This window comes from Dendrobates tinctorius, unplaced genomic scaffold (genome assembly GCF_039654945.1).
Source record: "Dendrobates tinctorius isolate UK_male_01 unplaced genomic scaffold, ASM3965494v1 ptg000162l, whole genome shotgun sequence".
Lineage (NCBI taxonomy): Eukaryota > Metazoa > Chordata > Amphibia > Anura > Dendrobatidae > Dendrobates > Dendrobates tinctorius.
In genome coordinates, this window is record NW_027361829.1 from 71,347,346 (window position 1) to 71,370,156 (window position 22,811).

Genomic DNA, 22,811 nt, shown 5'->3' on the forward strand with positions numbered 1-22,811 from the left:
ACAAAACATAGAGATTTTGGGACCATGGCCTGGAAACTCCCCAGATCTTAATCCCATTGAGAACTTGTGGTCAATCATCAAGAGACTGGTGGACAAACCAAAAACCTTCAAATTCAGACAAAATAAAAGCATTGATTTTGCAAGAATGGACTGCGATCAGTCAGGATTTGATCCAGAAGTTGATTGAGAGCATGCCAGGGAGAATTGCTGAGGTCCTGAAGAAGAAGGGTCAACACTGCAAATATTGACTTGCTGCATTAACTCATTCTAACTGTCAATATAACCTTTTGCTACTCATAATATGATTGCAATTATATTTCTGTATGTGATAAAAACATCTGACAAACACACATAAAAACCAGAGGCCAGCAGATCATGTGAAAATATAATATTTGTGTCATTCTCAAAACTTTTGGCCATGACTGTACACGAACATTGCTTACCTGACTGGGAAAGAAGTCAGGTGAACTGCAATGAAACCTGTGTGTATGACCACATTTGTAGTTTTTTTTTTGTTTTTTTTCTTGTTTTGTTATGTTTTTTAAAGAACAGCCTCTAGTCAATTTCGGTTCATCATGATCACCAATTTTAAACCATTTGCACAAATCTAAATGTCCATGACTTATTAGTGAAAGGGGTTGTCTGGAATTTTAAGTGAGGTACACCAAAGCAGGTGATATGTATCTTTAAAAAAAAAAAAAAAAAAATGACTATTCACTCTTAAAAAGAATCTATTACCCCCTGGACTATTTTGAGCCATTACTGTGGGCATACAGGTAACAGAATAGTTACAATATTCTTATCTGTATGCCTCTTAGGTGCGGTGTAGGTCTTGAGAAATTCATTTCTAATGATTTCTTCCTGGCTCCGGGGCGTGTGGTGACTGGAAGAAGTCACTGCCACCCAACTTCATTATAATGGTACCCCCCCCCCCCCCAATCTGCGTCACACAGACCTGTTTGGCGCTGTAATTCTGTGCACAGTTATGCGAACCCTGTCTGCCCTCCTATGGACAGTGTCTGCATTGATCTTTTGTGCAGGCGCAGTGAGTCACTGTGCAGTAGCAGAGCACATGCGTGGGATTACAGCGCCGAAGAGGTCAGTGTGACGCTGATTGGAGAGGGATGCCATTATAATGAAGTCAGGAGGCAGCGATTTTCCCCCCCCCCCTTTCTTCTTCTCTCTCCAGGCCCCTGAGCTGGGAAGAAATCATTAACAAATAACATTAAAACTGCGGCTATCAAACTCTGACAGCGGCATTTAATGTACGCTTCTGGCCATCGGGCCAAAAATCCACCCACCGGTGACCCCCGTCACATGATCGTGGGTTGGCATGACAACCAGAGGTCTCCCGGAGACCTCTATGGTTGTCAGTGCCGGATTGCTGCCGTTGGTCAGCGCACATAGCAAGTCAGCAATTCTGTTACATACAGGTGATCTGATCATTGCCTGTATGTAGCAGATCCGATCAGGTTATGGCAGCTTCTTGTCTCCCATGGAGACTATTGAAGCATGCCAAAAGTAAAAATAAAGTTTTTAAAAATATTTAAAAAAAAAAAAAAAAAAATATATATATATATATATATATATATATATATATATATATATATATATATATATATATATATATATATATAGTTCAAATCACCCCCCTTTCGCCCCATTCAAAATAAAGCAATAAAAATAATCAAACAAACATCTATTTGGTATCGCTGCGTTCAGAATCGTCCGATCTATCAAAAAAAAAAAAGGATTAACCCGATCGCTTAACGGCGACATTGCATTAAAATGCGATGACGGGCGATAAAAAGATCGGATCTGCACCAAAATGATGTAATTAAAAACGTCAGCTTGGCACGCAAAAAATAAGCCCTCACCCAACCCAAGATCACGAAAAAAGGAGACACTTGGAAACTCTCGCAAAATGGCGCTTTTTTTTTTTTCAAAGTTTGTTTAAAAAAAAAAATCTCTTAAATAAAAAAGAACCTGGACATGTTTGGTGTCTATGAACTCGTAATGACCTGGAGAATCACAATGGCAGGTCAGTATTAGCATTTGGTGAACATGGTAAAAAAAAAACCACATTGTGGAATTGCCCTTTTTTGTTGGCTATTTCACCACACTTTGAATTTTTTTTTCCATTTTTGAGCACACAATATGGTAAAACCAATGATGTCGCTCAAAAGTACAACTCGTCCCACAGAAAACAAACCCTCACTTGGCCATATTGATGGAAAAATAAAAGTTATGGCTCTAGGAAGGAGGAGAGGGAAAAACAGAAACATGAAAATGGGCAAGGTCTCTAAGGTGTTAAAACCCCACTGCTGCTCCACAAGTCTCCTTTTGCTTCAGCCCTGATGACCTCATATGACTGCTGCAGCCAGTCATTGTTGTAGGCAGTTGTGCTTGCATGTATGGTATGTGACCACTGAGTCAAGTGATGGGCTGCAGCTGTCACAAGACATAACATCCTTCTGTGTTATTGCTAGGTGGCAGGCTATTTAACGAGCAGTAATTAAATTTTTATTTCAGAACATTTCCTGCTTTCAGGTAACTAAAATTCTGGACAACCCCTTTAAAGTGCATTGGACTTCTTGGGATGGGGAGTTGTTGGACTATAGATGGTGATATTTATGACGTTGGAGTAGTGAATGAAAAACTTTATAGAATTTCTGAAAGTAACTTTTCACTTGTACTTCATTTATTTTATCATTTATTTATTTTTTGCCCGTTTATGACTATTATGGATAATTATTCAAATAATAGAATAGGAAATGTAGCCGGCAGTTTTGAATGTGTTGGCAGATTTATTTGATCTGTATTCTTTTACTTTATATGTTCTGTTTCCCTCATTCTCCTTTGAGTTGTCATCCTGTAATACCTTTTGCTATTTGTATCTATTCTGAGCTTTCAATAAAATCTCCATTATATTTTATCTATCCATTTTGCTTCAATCTCTTTTTCTATGCGTTTTTTTTTTTTTTTTTTTTTATCCTTATTTCATATCCATATACATTTCTTTTTGACTTCCATTAATAGGCTTTGTATATTTTAAAGGGGTTGCCCACTACTACTAGGACAACCCTTTCTTAAACTAATTGTTCGGCCCTGATAAAATAATAAAGCCTATACTCTCCTCCCGTGCCAGCTCGATTCATGCTGTGGAATGACATATGATGCCCGGCACCCAATCATCTTCATGTTCAATTTGTACAAAGGCGGAGACAGTGACGCCAGCGCTGATTGGGCGCCAGGGTCACGTGTCACTCGCAACACTGCATCACTGCCCAGGGGAAGGCGAGCCGGCACAGGAGGGGAGTATAGGCTTTATTGTTTTATTGGGGCCGAACATTTAGTTTATGAAGGGGTTGTCACAAACAAATGAAGCAGCACCCTGAATGCATTAGAACAGGGGTGGTGAATCTATTTTTTCTGCCAAGGGCCATTTGGATATTTGTATCGTCCTTCGGGGGCCATTCGAATTGCCCCCTAAGTATGTCCTGAAACTGCCACTGGTGTCCGGACGTAATCTTTCATTGCACACTCCTCAGCATTCAGTAGTGAACACTGCATATGTTTGCTCACCGACCAGGAGGAAAAAAATGGGTCGGCAAAATACAGGTCCCAGTCTAAGCAGGGGTCCAGATAAAAGGTCATTGAGGGTTGTAAACGGCCCACAGGCCTGAGGTTCCCCACCCCTGCACTAGAGTATTGCACACATTCCATATTTCCTGCAGAGAAATCTACTGCAATGCTGGAGTATTGGCCATAACATACGCGTGTTTTGCAGATAAGTGATATTTTTCAGTGCATTTTTCCTTGGTCATTTGGGTAAAAAATGCCAAGAGAATTTACATTCATAGAGTTGTTTTAAATCTTCAAGGAAAAAAATCAGTATATTTTAGAAATCTTTCACTTTGATGGTACAGTAAAACCCCGTGGTTTTTTTGTGTAAAAAAAAAAAAAAAAAAATTGCAGCCTATGAACATTCTATAGGTGAAGTTTGAACTTCATTATTTCTATATAGACTACACTTATAGAATTAAGATACCGTACTTGAAGACTTTTCCGCAAATTTTTCATGTTGAACTAGACGAAGAAGATAGTAGTGGCTGCACAGAATTTTTTTTTTTTTTTTTTTTTTTTTTTTTACATTTTTCCATTCGGAGCTTTAACAATTAGGGTATTTGGAAATTATTATTTATTATTATAGCGCCATTTATTCCATGGTGCTTTGCATATGAGGAGGGGTATACATAAGAAGTCACGACTGGTACAGGATGAGAGAGAAACCTGCCCGCGAGGGCTCACAATCTACAAGGGATGGGTGAGGATACAGTAGGCGAGGGTAGAGCTGGTCGTGCAGCGGTTTGGTGGATCATGGTTACTGCAGGTTGTAGGTCTTCAGGTTCTTTTTGAAGGTTTCCATGGTAGGTGAGAGTCTGATTTGTTGTGGTAGAGAGTTCCAGAGTAGGAGGGATGCACGGGAGAAGTCTTGTATGCGATTGTGGGAAGAGGAGATAAGAGGGGAGTACAGAGGAGATCTTGTGAGGATTGGAGGTTTCGTGCAGGTAAGTAGCGGGAGGCGAGGTTACAGATGTATGGAGGACACAGGTTGTTGGTGGGTTTTGTATGTCATGGTTAGGGTTTTGAACTGGAGTCTTTGGGTAATTGGAAGCCAGTGCAGGGATTGACAGAGGGGAGAGGCCGGAGAATAGCGGTGCCACAGGTGGATTAGTCGGGCAGCAGAGTTTAGAATAGATTGGTGGAGGGGTGCGAGAGTGTTAGAGGGGAGGCCACAGAGCAGGAGGTTGGAGTACTCAAGGCAGGAGATGTTGAGGGCATGGACTAGGGTTTTTGCAGATTCTTGGTTGAGGAATGTACGTATCCATGAAATATTTTTGAGTTGAAGTTGGTAGGAAGTGGAAAAGGCTTGGATATGTGGTTTGAAAGAAATCTAACACACAGACACTGTAAGCTATAGAGGAGAGTTTTCTTTTTCTCCTGAGTGTTACTGCTTGCTTATGATTGGTCAGCATCATAGAGGGGCAAGAAGTACACTTCCCCCGGTGAAACCTCCACGTGGATTTAATAAAAATGAATTCATTAGGTGCTAAATACTTGCCTAATATCTCTGCAAAGAGGCAAAAAATAAAGCAAGCAAAAATGTTTTTTTTTTTTTTTTTTTTTTTTTTTTTTTTTCCATTGTGTGTCCAACTCAACATGAAAATGATGAAAGGTCCCCTTTTCAGTTGGCCAGTTCATGTGTACCCATCTGGCTCAATAATGTGTACCTTGTAAATGGGAACTTAAACTTTCCTCTCCTGGGGAAGTACTTGCCCGGGGGAATATATAGCAGTAATGCAGTTGAAAGTTCTTTTTTTTTTTTTTTTTTTTAAATGTGCACAATTACATTGGAGTACTCGGTGTGCAATCTGCACTTATTTGTGTTATACCCTAAAGACCACGTGTTGTATATTCTATGAACGTTACATACAAGACACTTTTTTTTTTACTACAACTTTTGTATTGCATATTTAATACATGAACAAAGTATTACTACATTCAGATGTAGCACCCAGTGCATTTTCTAATTGCCCTGTGTCCATTGCATTTGTTCTTCCAAACTGAACATTTCGTGACTTGGTACCAGCTGATACAGATTATTTCTATGTAATATATGTATTTTTTGCCCACATAGTGTTTAAAATATACATTTGTAGCTTACAAATCTATAGTACAGACCATATGTGTTTAATATTTTACGTTCCACTTTTCGTGTACAGTATATTGATTCCTTCTTACATTTCTTGCTCTTGGATGATTTTTCATTCCTTTTCATCCCTTTCATGTGGTTTTTTTTTTTTTTTTTAAATACTGCTGTCAGTTTGGCCATGCTTGTGGGTCAGACATAAGTATGAAGGGTTTGTAGCGTAACCTGTGGGTATGTATACCATGAAATCTTACAGCATCTTAGAATCAAATGATTTGGTTTGGTTGTCACATCCTTCTATTCAACCTTTTTATCGCTATAGGTAACTCACTGTACATAGATCCCGGTGTTAAATAGAATTTGCTTTTGAGATGGTTGTCATTTCTCCGTCACATTGAAGGAGTACATTTGTATTAGGTGGGTATAGCTTGTGGTAGAATAGCTAGAGCAGGAGCCAGTCATGAGGCAAACTCTTAACCCCTTAGTGACCACCAATATCGGAGCTATGAGAATAGCCTCTGGAGTGGTGAAGATGCCGCAGCTCTCAGCTGTACACTGTAGCTATCACCCTGCTGCATTAGTCACGATCCATGTTGGCACTGACCACAGTCTTTTAATCCCTTGAATGCTGCTGGCCTATAGATGGTTAACAGACTGTGGGGGCTCCCTATTTATCTACATGAACACCCAGAGATCATGGTTGTGTGGTCTTGTTGGCAATTCATGGCCAAATAATGGTCTTAGAGTCTGCCGGATATAGTGGCCTGTTCAGTGTTGGCAAACTTTAGGTGGCAAAAGTAAAAAAAATTTACACAACCATAATGCCACTTTATCTTATTTGCTGGGGAAAAAAAACACCTTAAGGGATAATTGCTAATTTTTTTAATTGTGGCAAATTTCTGATATTTTTTATACTGTACACGATCGCAAAACATATGGACCTAATCTTACACTTAACATAAAGTATAACGTATCACTAAAAACAGTCTCAAAATCTCTAAGATTTGTTGAAATATTGTTGCCACATAAAGAAACTGGCTTAAATATTTCTTTGTTAGCCAAGTGACAGGGTCATCATCCATTTCAAAATACTACACACCTTATCATTGTAGGCTGCTAAAATTGCTGTTCCTTTGTAAACTAACACAGCCACAATGTGGTCTTCCCAAGAGATGACCTTCATAACTGCAAGTGCTGACAAGACTGGAGTTGGTCAAGGAAGTGCATGAGGTCGCTGGTAGGGATCAGTGAATAGCTTCGGATAAGGGCTTATCTGAATAACTATAGCACTTATCGAATAGCTGCATCGGGAACGTGGATACCTGGAGTGCTCCCGATGATCAACTGTTCGGCGCTGCAGGTGTCAAGGTTGTGTGACAGTGTCAACACATGTATAGAGAGCCTGTGTTGACCTGCGACACATACAGCTGCAGCGCTCTGAACAGCTGATTATCGGGAGCGATCCAGATTACCGAGGCAGCTATTCCGTAAGTGCTATAGTTATTCGGATAACCTCTTATCTGAAGCTATTCGATCAACCCTAGTTGCTCGTCATTCATTCATGTAGCAGAGCTAGGTTTGTATTTCGCATACATCATATTACATTATGTGAAAAAGTTCAGTAACTCGTGTGTGTTTATAGCAAAGCACATTTAAAGGGAACCTGACAGGTCTCCCATTCCCTGCAGCTCTCCAGCTTTTGTATATTTCTTATAAAACAGAAGACTCTTTACAGTCCATTTTTAATATTTAAATTAAACTTTTGACTAGTCGGTGGTTCTTTGGTTTCCCCAGCCTTGTCATCTCACTCATTACAGTATATTATCACGCCGCTGTGGGCATGATAACATGACTTGGAAGAGCCGGCGCCATCACCTGCTCTCACCATATTTTGCCCGTATGTGACTTTCTTGCCTACAGTACATGTTATTGTGTATCTGAAGCTGGGTGTAACCTTCCTTGCTTCAGGGCTGCCGTGCGCTTGTCAGGAAGCAAAGAAGCTTGATTGTCGGCTCCTCCGTTGCCGTCCAGCTAATTCTTTGCTTCTTGACATTTGCCGTGCGCCTGGGAAGCGTGCATCCGACTTCAGAGGAGTAATGGCTTGTAGAACTAAGTCTCCAATATGCGTGATTGTGGCGTGATAACATTGAGTGGGACGACTAGTCTGGAGAGACCAATGCCGTATCGACTAGTCAAAAAATTAATTTGCATAATAAAAATAGACTGTAAAAAAAAAAAAAAATTTTAGAATTCGAGCAGAGGAAGGAGAAGAATTAGCTGGGTTGAAGGACAAAAAGACCAATTGTAAGTACACAGTGCTATATAATATGATGGCTGCAATATATCAAGAGGATAAAAACTTTGATGGGAGGGAGATGTTTCTTTAAATGTTTTTGTTTTAATATTCCCATAAAGTAACAATTCTGTAGCATCTTTCCCTAAAACTGTGTTGTGCCATTAGTCTGTCATTCAATTAACAACTAGTTTTTACCAAACTCCTTGTCAAAGAGGTGTCCATTAAAGTCTCATACTGTCAGCACTGATTTGACAGTCATTCTGTGCAGGGACTCGCCTTCAACTAGTAACTTGGTTGTCTATTTAGTCATAAATTCCTTTTTAGGAATGATACAGCGCAGGTTTTTAGAGGCACATTGTCACCCCCCTAAAATGCATTTTGGAGGTCCCTGTCAGAAAAGTTGCGCCAGAATTACTGTTTTATGTTTTAATACAGAAGTCTCGAGAGTTGATGTGTACTCATTAAATGATAGTCCTATCGACTTGAAATACGTTTGCTCATAAGGCTACCTTTTTTTTCTACTAAAGTGTTTATTTCCATATTGGATTTTTATCTTGTGAAATAAAGAATTCATATTTTTTATCGTTTGAAGACGGATACTGAAACTTCCTTTTGTCCAAACATCATTAAACAGTACCTGAAATATCATTTTTTTTTTTTCTACTTTCTATACTGCATTTTAATACTACAGTAGTATTTGTTGCTTCTTAAAAGTTTTATCACCTCTCATATGACAAATGGATATTGGAGGATCTGGAAAATGTATTGTACTTCTTGTTTATCCCAAAGGTGTAATATGCTGTACAGTTATACCAGTATGCGAATCTTATTTCTCCAGCCAGGGCAGCTTAACTAAAAACTATCACCCTGACTGACCGCTTCAGGCTGAGACTTGTAGTTTTCCAGGTATCTAAAGGGTCCCAGCGTTGTCTGGGTACTCCCACATCTCCAAGCTTCTTGTTCTAGAATCTTTTGAATGCTAACCTATGATTTTGTCTAGTAAAAATAAAAATGAGAAACAAAATGCGTTTTCATCTTGTTCGGATTTGCTATATAGAACTTAAACTGGCTCCCCGAGCTTCCATGTCAGTAGACTACAAATATTCTGACATCTTGCTGTCAGTAAGAAGCAACTCTCAGAGTTTCCTGCAATTCTCAGCAAGTTTTAATCTTTACTTTTAAAGGAGTCTCCAAAATGTTGTCTGACACTCAAATTTTTTTTCCCATGACATCTCATTAAAGAAACTCTCCTCGCATCAAATTTTTTATCTTCTTAATATATTGAATATATTGCAGTCCTCATATTATACAGTACTGTGTACTTACAATTGCTCATTTTGCCTTTCTACTCAGTTTTTCAGGTTTCTATTAGATCAATGACCTCATGTGATGAAAAACTGACTAGCTGAATCCTTCTAAGCTCTGAGTAGAAACAGGAGGTCAATTTTGTCTGTACAAGTTATGAATCACAGCAAAAGTCCCTGAGAGGGGGAGCAGTTGAGTCAGGAGTTGAAGAAGGCATGATAAACGCAGAGACAAGTGTCTTCCTGTTTCTACATAGAGGAGCATTAGCTGAGTAGAAAGGCAAAATGAGCAATTGTAAGTACACAGTGCTATCTAATATGATGGCTGCAATATATTAAGAGGATAAAAACTTTGATGGGGGGAGGAGGAGTGCTTCTTTAATTTGAAACTTATACATAATGGTGAACGTGTCAGTCAGACTCAAAAAAGATTTCTTTACAGCACAAGTAGTTTATGACTTTCGCTGTTAAGTTGTGGTCACGTTTTTATTTTTTTTTTTTTATGTAGCGAATCCAAAAATTTAGTTATTACTCCATATTATTGATTTTTCTGGGTGTCGCAAACCTTTCTCTCTCTGCACAACTACATTTCCACTCCTCCACTATCCTTCACCAACTATGTAACCTAATAATTGTAAGGTTTATTAAACAATTTCGTAGCATGTAATAAATAAAAAAAAAAAAAAAAAAAAATGCAATTGTGCAGAATCGTCTTGTTTTAAAAAAAAATAGCTACAATTTCTATTTTTAGTTTGTAATTTTGGAACCAGTTTCAGATTTGCTGAATCTTGAAAAATACATTTGGTCGCCCACATCAGTTACCATCTGTGAAGCAGATCTCTGAGCTACTACTATTAGATATGAGCTTGTACCACTTAAACAAAATATCCTTTTATTTTTGTCTGTTTCAGGTTCAGCAACTTTACATCAATGGCAGCAGTTGGCACAGCCTCACCTAGGAGGGATCCTGGACCCTAGACCTGGAGTGGTTACCAAGGGCTTCCGCACCTTAGACCTTGACCAGGAGGACGTGTACAGCTTCACAGACTTTGAAGAAGACGAGACAGGTGACATTCCTTTCAAGAGCTTATCTACCTCCAGTCCTGTCCAACACTCGGAGACCTCAGGTGAGAGGTCTCAAGCACAAGTGACTGTGTCTGACAGCAAGAATTGTCCGAGCCGTTCTCAGGCTGCCCCAGAGGACTTGCAAGAGCCCGCGACAGACGATGATGAGGGGTCTGGTGAGGGATCCTCCTTACGTCCTGTAAAATGGACATCTTTACAGGATATTGAGTATTGGGCCATTTTCACCTCCACACCACAGCACATCCGCAAATGTTTAACTTCACGCAATAAGTGATCTGAGCAATGTACAAATCTTATTAGCAGGTCTCCAGTTTTGCACACTTTGCAAGAACCACATTTATTATATGTAAAGGCTGCTAAAAGAAAGAGTCTGGTGAAGATTGAATGTACTGTACTCCGTTTAGCTTTGTATTAGCACTTAGTATGTTTTTTTTGTGAACATGTACATGTTCAAGTAATCTGACATCCAGTTTTTTTTTTTTTGTTTTTTTTTTGTCACATTAGGCCTGGGCTACGCTATGACTTTAAGTCATATGACTGTCATGTATGTAAAAACTAATTTAAGGGGTTCTCTGGGAATAGCATAAAAGTGAAGAAAATACTGTTTTGATAAAGGTGTTTCGGAGTTTACCTATTTAGCATATCCCTTATTGTCTAGGGAGGTAATCAATATAGAGTTAAAATAGCCTCCGCCCTGTTACACGGACAGAAACCTGCCCTAGAATGTGACGAGGACAGGAGCCTATGAGCATGTGCAGTTGGAAGCTCGGCTGCTGTGACCTGGAGTTACCTATAAGCTTGTCAGTATTTGCTATAGGTGATCTACTGGTCACCGCAGTGGGAGCTTCTGACCACACATGCTCATAGGCTCCTGTCTTGTTCACATCCTAGGACCGGTGTCTTGTATATGGATTAGCTCCTGGACAAAACTGTGTGAAATGCGAATTCATTTTTTTATATTGACATTTCTTTGTCTTTTTTCTGCATTCCATGAGAACCACTTTAGCTACAACTGACGTGCAACAGTTGTGCAAGAGTATTGTCCCATTGTGTGTTGCTCCCATTTGCTGCGACACACCAATTGCACAATGCAAATGAAGCACTGAGCATTACATGGTGCTGGGTGGCCCAGGATTTAGCACACAATTCACTTTTATGTTTTGGAAGAAAAAAAGTTGCAGCCAGTATACTTTTATGGTGTTTTATTAGGCCCGATTTACCAGAATGTTCTTTTGGTCTCTGCTTGGCAAGTACGAATCTATTTACCATTTATTTGGCTGAATAGGGAAGCGCAGAAAGCCAGAACAACTTATACAGAGGCCTGCCACAAAAAATATATATAATATACGGTATGCAGTGTTCTTTTACAATGGGTCCCAATGATGGACAAATGCTATAACATACATCCAGACTGTGGCCACTGGCTGGTATATGCAGTGTGCCTAGGCCTTTGGTAAGCTGTAAAAGTGGCATCGAGAGATTGGCTGTTTCTGCATCTATCATTCGTTCTGCATGCTCAGCCACCGCTCTGTGCTTGTCGGCATCTATCCTGCAATTACATTCTTTTTGGCTTATCTAGTTTGTGGCAAGATCTTGCTTGTTGCTTTTCATCATATAGTTGCACATACATTATGTGCATTACTTACCGGCCACATTAATTTTACTTTTTTTTTTTTTTTTGCACCATACCAAATATTTTATACCAAAAAAAAAAAATATTGTAAATGTGTAAGTAACAGATTATTATCCATTGTGGACGTTATTCTGCACTGCTAAATGAATATTTTTGCACTAATGAAAAATATTGTATTTGTACAGAATTTCTGGAAAATCTTATGTAAAATTTTGCAGGGCTAAAGCTGAATATTTGGATTAAAGGGGATTTTGGAATAATAAACACTTCTTTTTATTATCATTATTAATTAGCAGTGGTAACTAGGAATGCTCCATTTTCTGAGTTCGAATGCTATTCTTGCAGCAGTAGTTTTTATGGTATTAGCCCAATATTTTGCTTTGTTTTTTTGCATCAAGTTAAAGCTTCTAAATTGCTTCCATTTTCCTCCAGCTTCTTTCTCAGTCCCATTTTAAAACCAATCTGATCAGAAAGGCAATGATGGATAATAAGAGTCGTCGGCAACTAGTAGTTTGGTCCTGTACCCTCCTCCTTTCATCTATGTGTGGTACATTATGTATTTTATATAGCTCAATATTCTTATATTGCCCTGTAAATGTACACATATTTGAGCAAAGTCTAGGTGCTGAAAAACAATGTGGAGGAAGAACATGTTGCTATGTACTATCCACTTAGTGAATCTGCCTGTGAAGCAGTTTTATTTTATCCTATACCTCCTGTTTTTATAGAGAGATGGCAAAGCATGCACACTCGCCCTTTTTTACAGTACAGGTGCATCTCACAAAATTAGAATATCAACAAAGTTTTTTTTTTTTCAATTCTTTAATACAAAAACTAAAACTCATATTGTCATTACAAACAGAGTGATCTATTTCTAGTGTTTATTTCTGTTAATGTTGATGATTATGGCTTACAGCCAATGAAAATCCAAAAGTCATTATCTCAGTAAATTAGAATACTTTATAACACCAGCTTGAAAAATGATTTTACAATCCGAAATGTTGGCCTAATGAAATGTACAGTATATTCAGTAAATACACTCAATACTTGGTTGAGGCTCCTTTTGCATCAATTACTGCATCAATGGGCCATGACATGGAGGTATGGAGGCGATCAGCCTGTGGCACTGCTGAGGTGTTATGGAAGCCCAGGTTGCTTTGATGGCAGTCTTCAGCTCGTCTGCATTGTTGGGTCTGGTGTCTCTCATCTTCTTCTTGACAATACCCCATAGATTCTGTATGGGGTTAGGCTACGTGCACACGCTGCGGATTAGGTGCGGATTCATCCGCGCGGATTTTGTAAAATCCGCAGGTGAAACCGCATGTCAAAATACCTGCGGTTTTACCTGCGGATTGCTCTGCGGTTTTGCCCTGCGGTTTTTCATCTCCTCAATGGAGGAGATGGCAAACCGCAGTGGAATCCGCAGAAAGAATTGACATGTCAATTCTTTCTGCGGATTGAAAACCGCAGATAATCCGCGCGGAAAATTCCGCACTGTCTGCATTGCGGTTTTTGATTCCCATAGGTAATCATGGTACTGTACACCGCAGCAAAAACTGCTGCGGGTCCGCAGCGGCCAAAACCGCTGCGGAACCGCAGCAAAATCCGCAGCGTTTGCACACAGCCTTAAGGTCAGGCGAGTTTGCTGGCCAATCAAGCACAGTCATACTGCTGTTTTTAAACCAGGTATTGGTACTTTTGGCAGTGTGGACAGGTGCCAAGTCCTGCGGGAGGATGAAATTTCAATCTAGAAAAAGCTTGTCGACAGAGGGAAGCAGGAAGTGCTCTAAAATTTCCTGGTGGGCGGCTGCGCTAACTTTGGTCTTGATAAAACACAGTGGACCTACACCAGCAGATGACATGGGTCTCCAAACCATCACTGATTGTGGAAACTTCACACTACTAGAGTAGGTATTGGTGTGCACTCAAGGTCACTATAGAAGCGAGGTGCTGGTAGAACGGACCGTGGTGGTCCCTGAAATAAGTAGCAAAAATTCACCGCACACTCTAATGAAGTAATTTGCAACCAACAGTGGAATTTTATTTTTGACAAACAGATAAGTGCCAAGTTTCAAAAATTGGTCCAAAACCCAGTAAAATAGAAACACCTGATGTTTCGACCCTCCCGGGTCTTAATCATGGGGTTTACTTGGGTTCAAGAGGAATGGGAGCCAGGGTTAGGGAATAGCCATATATAAGCTTCCATGCGGGTAATGGTAGGCTGTAAATAAATGGTAACCTTTGGAGGATATGAAGTGTACCATGTAATGATAGGTTAGAGGAAACCTTATGAGGCTTGAAAAGGAGGCCCGGTAGAGTCCTGTACAATAAAAGGCGTTGCTTTTTGTGTGTAATATTTTTCGGATCCGGTATGGTAAGATATACGTATTGCAGCGCACTTAGTCAGAGAATTGGCAATCATAGGTGGCCAGTGGTGGAAACTGCGTCCTGAGGCTGTAGGACCGTCCGGGATATGCTTGCACCCTGCTCCACTAGACATCAAGCAGCTTGGATTGTGTGCCTCTCCAATCTTCCTCCAGACTCTGGGACCTTGATTTCCAAATTTACTTTCCTTGTGGAGTGTGTCAATGACTGCCTTCTGGACATATGTCAAGTCAGCAGTCTTCCCCATGATTGTGGCGTTTACTAAAACAGACTAATGAGCCTTTCTAAACGCTTAGGAAGCTTTTGCAGGTGTTTTTGTTAATTTTTCTCATTTACTGAGATAATGACTTTTGGGTTTTCAGTGGCTGTAAGCCATAATCATCAACATTAACAGAAATGAACACTTGAAATAGATCACTCTCTTTGTAATGACTTAATGAGTTTCACTTTTTGTATTGAAGAACTGAAATTAACTTTTTGATGATCTAATTTGGTGAGAAGCACCTGTATATTGATGACTAAATGGCGGAGTGCTCGCCTAGCTTCACCCTCATATGCCTGGCCCTCTCTGCAAACTAGTCAAACAGGATATTGAATGTAAAGTGAGGCTTTTCATAGGACTACATATACAGCTCCCATAATGTGGTCGGTTGTTCTCCACTTACACATTGGTGAATATGGCAGGATTATTCCCTGAGTAATAGTTTTCTATGTGTCCTCCAGGCTTCAGATGCACTTACAGAGTGAACATTATTTAAGTTGCCTTTGGACCTCTTGCCATTCTTTACCCTTAAAACCTAAATTTTTTGGGGGAAATAGAAGAAAAAAGTCATTATAAATAAATTATGGTTAATTAGAAAACTAGTTTTGTCTAGGGAGATGGTGACTATAGTACATTTAAAAGGGTCTTCATCATGATACACTGTCAGAAACCTGGCGTAGAAAGTAAGAAGGAAAGTGTCTGTCTGTGAGCGTGTGCAGTAGAAGCGCCACTCCTGTGTCCTGGAGATTTCTTAAAAGAACGTGGTATAGAGCAGTGGTCCCCAACCTTTCTTAGTTTGAAACCCACACTACGCTTTGAGAGAGCATCGCAAGTCACATTTAGGTCTTAGGCTGAGTGCAGACGTACTTTTTGGCCCTGCGGATTTTTCCGCGCAGAATGGAAGAAATCCGCAGGTCAAATGACCTGCATTTTTCCTGCGGATTTCTTCAATTTTTCATGCGGTTTTTGTGCGGTTTTCCACTGCGGATTCCCCCCTGCGGATTTGGTGACAGGGGAGATGGAAAACCGCACAAAAGAAGTAACATGCTGCGGATTTTGTACCGCGGAAAAATCCGCAGCGTCTGCACAGCGTTTTTTTTTTTTTTTTACATTGATTTTAAGGCTACTGTACATCACAATGCAGAAATGCAACGTTTCTGCGCGGTAAAATCCGCTGCGGAACCGCTGCAAATCTGCATCGAGTGCACACAGCCTTAGAGAGTTGCCAGCCACATCCAGCTCCCGCCTCTCACAGAAGCACCACAAAGAGCCCCCATTACTGGTATAAGGACAACCAAAGCTTTTCCACAGAAATCACACCGAGAAAGTATACCAAGATCCAAAGGTTCCCACAATGCCTCCATTCAGTATTTTCGCACCAATCGCCCCCACCACACTGAAGCATCTCATCTGAAAGTTAGCATCATCCGGTCTCCAGTTTACTATGCTTAAATAATCTCCCAACCAACAAGGACAGAAAATATGCATTCAGGTCTGCTCTTTTGTGCAGGGCTACTCACAAAATTCACAACCTTAAGACCTGCTCTTCATAGTTGTTTGCTAGACCTGGTGCTAATGCACCAAGCTGATGGGCAGCCATGAGTCACAGGTTGGGGACCCCTGGCATAGGGTATCTCCAGATTGCAGTAGCTGCTGAGAATTCAAAAACACAGTCTGGATAGATGTGATTGACTTCTACTTGCCTCGCACCCTTATTATCTCTAGTGTTAGATCAGACAGACAGGGTGACAGCAGTGTGAGCAGCCTCTTCTTACCTCAGTACCCCTGGTATTTCCAGTATTGGATCAGACAGGGTGGACAGTAGTGTGAGCAGCATCTACTTACCTCAGCACCCCTGATATTTTCAGTATTCGATCAGATGGGGTGAACAACACTGTCAGTAGCCTTTTCTCATCAACCCTGGTATCTCCAGTTTTGGATCAGAAACACAGGGTAGAAACAGCCTTGTGAAGAGCCTCTCCTTACCTTAGTACCCCTGGTATCTCCAGTATTAGAATAATAAACAGAGTGGACAGCACTGGGAGCAGTGTATTCTAACCTCAGCACCCCTGTTATCGCCAGTGTTAGATCAGACAGGTTGGACAGCAGTGTGAGCAGCCTCCTCTTACCTCAGCACCCCTAGTATCTCTAGTATTAGATCAGACATGGCCTCTTTTTAGATCATTACATCCACTGGAAACACGTTGCTAATGAAGGGAAGTGACTGAACTTCCTACTGCACATGCGCAAAGCCTCCTGTGGTATAAAAATTGTAGGACAGGTTTCCGTCAGCATTCCCAAACTGCTGCCATTGTATCTTACTCTAGTTATTACCTCCTTAGATAACACTAGTGAATTAGTTTAAATTTAGGAATTTATTTGTAATGACATTTTCTTTATTTTTTTTTCTGTTACTGAAGAACCCCTTTTAAGAATAACTTTTTTTTTCTAAAACATTGCTACAGCTCTAAAATGATACCCTAGGAACCTAAATAAAGCTCATTCTACATGCGCATCTGGAGTGGATGTTTGTTTTATTTTTTGTTATTGAATGGTCCCTGAGCCTGAACATAGACATGGCTTTGTAAGTATACATCCTTATCTCTTGCTTTTGGAGTACCTGGCATATTAATGCATTATACAGACAGCCCATTGATCATGAGCAGTGTGGGGGGAAACTGCAATTTACATCTAATTCTGATTGATGGAGGTTCAAGCAATGGATATTCTGTCATTTGGTTTATCAAGGAAATTTTTGACAGCACAGGTTTATCCAAAGCACGTACTCTGTAAAGATGACGTATCAGCAGTTCAAAAGTGACCAGTTTTTACTTGCCTGATTACTCCATTTTTGTTCTTAAAATCCACTGTACAGTTTCAGAGAAATGGAATTTTAGTGCAAATTTTTGTGGTCTTTACAAGGGGGCGTGCCTCACAGGAATCTCTGGGGCGTGTCTTTAGGCTGCTCTGCATCAATACCATGTGAGTAACACCCCCTTGGTGAAAACCATACAAATTAGCACTACATTAAAAGGCCGGTATCCCTAGAACCGTATGCCAAATTAAAAAAAAAAAAATGTAATACTTTGGGAGCAATGAGAATAAAATGAGAGCAAAAACCGGCCACTTTTCACCTGGTTACAGGTCCGCTTTAACTTGCCTGTTTCCCTTTAAAGTGGTATAAAAGCGTCTGTAACTCTATTGTCATGGCCTTATACCATTGTTGCCCCTTTGAACCCATACTTTATTGTGCAGAGGCTGTGAATACTATATACCTAAATTACGGTACCATTTTCCTTCTTTTTTTTTTTTTTTTTTTTTTTTTTTATTTGTGCCTCCGAGTAGTTTGCCACTATAAACGTAGATACCTTTTGAAGGCAAACAAGTCGTACTCCATACCCTGCTTGTTCTTCAGAGAATATGGACCATCTACCTGGGAAGTTGTCAAGTACGACCAGGAGACTGCTCCTACGAGTGCTCCTGACTCCCTCATTTACATACATGACACCAATGTTTTCCAGCTTTGTAGAAGGAAAATGTAATATTAAAATGTAATAGATATTTTTCCGTAAATCTTATAATCTGCTGCAGCAATCAGATGCTTGATTGGATTCCAACATTTATTTGGCTACTAATTTGTTAAAACTTTATTGTTTGGCACCTGAATTAGAAACCTTGAGAAGCACAATATTAGTGTATTTTCATCAGTTATGGGATATACTACTTTGTCATCTCTTTTTCTGATGAATTAAAGATCAGGGTAGCGGTAAGACTAAATTCCTTTTCCTTCTCCTGTGAATGTAGGGCAATATTTATAGGATACCTGCTCGAGCTACGACCTCTTATGACGTCCCTGCTCTGGTCTTGATCATCTTCCATAGATCATCTATTAATAGAATATATTAATCCAAAAAATACAAACAAAGCTTTAGTAGATATTTATTTAGTGACACCATTATTTTCTGTATTCTTTTGCTTCGGTTTACTCTAAAAAGTCAGGCATGAGCTAAATAGTTTAGAAAGGCAAAGAGGACAATGTGGAGAATGGACATATTACCCAGATGTCATCTCTTTAATGTTTTGACTAGCTACTAAGATTACTTGTGTAAAAGACTGATCGTCACTTCTAAACAGAGAACAGGTATGAGCTGGTGTATACGAAGAGTAGCCAACGCCATATATAACAAAGCTGCACTCTGTAAGGCCGGGGTCACATTTGCGAGTACAATGCGAGAAACTCTCCTCAATACCCAGCACTGCCGCTGACACTCGGGACCCGTGTGTGCGGCTGCATGTATTTCTATGCAGCTGAGCGCTCCGGTCCAAGTGCCGGCGGCAGTGCCGGGTATTGATGCGTGAGATCGTGCGAGTTTCTCGCATCACACTCGCAAGTGAGACCCCAGCCTAACACTATAGAATGTAAACATGAAATATAGGACATTGGAATTGCTCTAGATAATGGGAGAAAAAATGAATCTACATCAATTGGCCTGTTCATGTGTGCCCCTTAAGCACATGTGGCTGCCGGAAACACATGAATTGGCCAGTTTGTGCTAAGTATCATGTTTTCCTATTTTCTAGAGCAGGAATGCAATTACATATATTTCATGTTTGCATGATATAGCGTTAGCGTGCAGCTTAATTTAACAAGATTACCTGCATCAGCTTTTATGAATCAGGCTTTTGTTGTTTGGCTGTTTTCTGAACTCCCATAGAAGTGAATAAAGAAAATTCTCATGAACGCCGACCTCTCTATTCACATCTACCATGTAACCCATGATTTTAAGATAGGTGCGAGTCCCAGTGGCAGGACATTGCGGCATTTCTCATTGGATTAACCCTTTATTTTGTAAAACTCTGCTTGCCTGCTGTCTCCATTAATGGGGTGTTTATTGCATATATTTAATAATACGGCACCTACTTAGTGGGAGTTGTATTAATTGTTGCGCCGTGGTCTCCACCTTAGTGGCATCTGTTGGCAGGCAGAATTTTATTTTTACTCTTGGCGTGGCTGAGTAGTTAAGTGCGTCTTCCTACCTCCTTGTTTAGCATCCATCTCCGCCCTCCTGTTCCTTGATTGACAACTTTGGCATTGACAGGTGAGAATATCTACTGATCTTTTTGGCAATGCCAAGACTGCATCAAGGGCTTGTTCTTGGTTTTAAACCTTTTTTATGTTTTCCTTTAATCATTCTACAGTATATTAAATACTTCTAACTTCCACCATAATTAAAGTTTATGATTTTGTTTAGCAAAAAAAAACATTAAATCAAGATTAAATTCAAGAATTGTCCAGGAGTAGGCAACTCCCCTTTTTTTTTTATCAGCCATATTGCCAATTCTGATTTTAAAGGTATGTGCACACCTTGCGTTTTTTTGACGCGCAGATTAGCATCAAATCCGAAGTGTAGTGCACAGGCAATGTTAGTCTATGGTCAATTAAGAATTGCTGTGCACATGCTGTGGAAAAATCCGCTCAGATTTGCAGCGGTTTTTCTTCCGCAGCATGTCAATTCTTTTTTTGCGGATCCGCAGCAGCGTTTCCAGTCTAGCCAAAAATCTCTCTCGATCTCAAACAAATTCACAAATCCGCACAAAAACGCATTACAATCCGCATGGCTTTTCATCTGCGTTTTCTGCCAAGACGTGCGGAATTTGTGCAGAAAATTCCGCAGACTAATCTACAACGTGTGCACATACCCTAAAATGGTAATGCAAGTCTGCAAAATTATCAGATTTAGTAGTTTATCTTGACCCTGTAGATGTAGTTATGTGTCATTGTCTCCTACAGCCCTGAATATCGTGAAGGATACTAAGGTCTGGTATACAAGCTCTTTTAATATAAGTACCCTCTCCACTGTCGCTTTCCAGGAACCAGGGAACATTTATATTGGTCCTCTTTTCTTCGCTTAGTGCTTTGCCTGACTCTTCTTTTAGCAGCCTCTGTCTCATTAATGATTTTACATGATCAATGATCTGCAGAATAAAGAGACTTCTATTGGAAACCTCACACATTTCTTTCCATTTCTTTCCAGAGTTATGCAAGATGCAGTATATGTGTATATATCTATATAGAGAAATGTATGCTCAAGTAACTCTGGGAAGAACATGATCTGTTGTACTCCTTTCCCTTACTAATTTCGCATCTTCTCCATTTACAAAAATTCTCAGTAATCTCCATAGTGGAATAATCTGTTTTAGAAAAAGTTGTTTGTTTTTTTTGCATTAGGCTTTGGGAGCCTCTTAACTTCTCATGGGTGTAATAAATGTATAGATTTTAATATATAGGGGATACATATAGATTTTAAAGATCTATCATTCAATAAATATATATAATCAAAATATATTTATTGCATTATACAGTTGTGGCCAAAAGTATTGACACCCCTGCAATTCTGTCAGATAATACTCAGTTTCTTCCTGAAAATGATTGCAAACACAAATTCTTTGGTATTATTATCTTCATTTAATTTGTCTTAAATGAAAAAACACAAAGAATTGTCCTAAAGCCAAATTGGATATAATTCCACACCAAACATAAAAAAAGAGGGTGGACAAAAGTATTGGCACTGTTTGAAAAATCATGTGATGCTTCTCTAATTTGTGTAATTAACAGCACCTGTAACTTACCTGTGGCACCTAACAGGTGTTGGAAATAACTAAATCACACTTGCAGCCAGTTGACATGGATTAAAGTTGACTCAACCTCTGTGCTGTGTCCTTGTGTGTACCACATTGAGCATGGAGAAAAGAAAGAAGACCAAAGAAGGGTCTGAGGACTAGAGAAACCAAATTGTGAGGAAGCATGAGCAATCTCAAGGCTACAAGTCCATCTCCAAAGACCTGAATGTTCCTGTGTCTACCGTGTGCAGTGTCATCAAGAAGTTTAAAGCCCATGGCACTGTGGCTAAGCTCGCTAGATGTGGACGGAAAAGAAAAATTGACAAGAGATTTCAACGCAAGAGTGTGCGGATGTTGGATAAAGAACCTTGACTAACATCCAAACAAGTTCAAGCTGCCCTGCAGTCCGAGGGTACAACACTGTCAACCCATACTATCCGTCGGCGTCTGAATGAAAAGGGACTGTATGGTAGGAGACCCAGGAAGACCCCACTTCTTACCCCGAGACATAAAAAAGCCAGGCTGGAGTTTGCCAAAACTTACCTGAAAAAGCCTAAAATGTTTTGGAAGAATGTTCTCTGGTCAGATGAGACAAAAGTAGAGCTTTTTGGACAAAGGCATCAACATAGAGTTTACAGGAGAAAAAAAGAGGCATTCAAAGAAAAAAACACGGTCCCTACAGTCAAACATGGCGGAGGTTCCCTGATGTTTTGGGGTTGCTTTGCTGCCTCTGGCACTGGACTGCTTGACCGTGTGCATGGCATTATGAAGTCTGAAGACTACCAACAAATTTTGCAGCATAATGTAGAGCTCAGTGTGAGAAAGCTGGGTCTCCCTCAGAGGTCATGGGTCTTCCAGCAGGACAATGACCCAAAACACACTTCAAAAAGCACTAGAAAATGGTTTGAGAGAAAGCACTCGAGACTTCTAAGGTGGCCAGCAATGAGTCCAGACCTGAATCCCATATAACACCTGTGGAGAGATCTAAAAAAGGCAGTTTGGAGAAGGCACCCTTCTAATATCAGGGACCTGGAGCAGTTTGCCAAAGAAGAATGGTCTAAAATTCCAGCAGAGCATTGTAAGAAACTCATTGATGGTTACCGGAAGCGGTTGGTCGCAGTTATTTTGGCTAAAGTTGTGCAACCAAGTATTAGGCTGAGGGTGCCAATACTTGTCTGGCCCAGTTTTTGGAGTTTTGTGTGAAATGATCAATGTTTTGATTCATTCTCTTTTGTGTTTTTTCATTTAAAACAAATTAAATGAAGATAATACCAAAGAATTTGTGATTGCAATCATTTTCAGGAAGAAACGGAGTATTATCTGACAGAATTGCAGGGGTGTCAATACTTTTGGCCACAACTGTGTGTGTATATGTGTGTATATGTGTGTGTATGTGTATATGTATGTGTGTGTGTGTATATGTATGTGTGTGTATATATATATATATATATATATATATATATATATATATATATATATATATATATATATATATATATTTATTATATACT

The 22,811-nt window shown here is 39.8% G+C and overlaps 1 protein-coding gene across 11 annotated transcripts in view; it reads left to right on the forward strand.

Annotated features, from left to right (window-relative positions):
• TRAK1 (trafficking kinesin protein 1) overlaps positions 1-22,811 on the forward strand; it is a 197,948-nt gene that overhangs the window by 164,375 nt on the left and 10,762 nt on the right. For 9 of the 11 annotated variants that reach the window (XM_073550103.1, XM_073550096.1, XM_073550102.1 and 6 more), the window contains one exon: positions 10,225-10,554. In XM_073550103.1, coding sequence (XP_073406204.1) covers positions 10,225-10,554 — 330 coding nt within the window. The remainder of the gene's footprint in view (positions 1-10,224; positions 10,555-22,811) is intronic. The other 2 variants (XM_073550095.1, XM_073550098.1) reach the window with 2 other exon arrangements.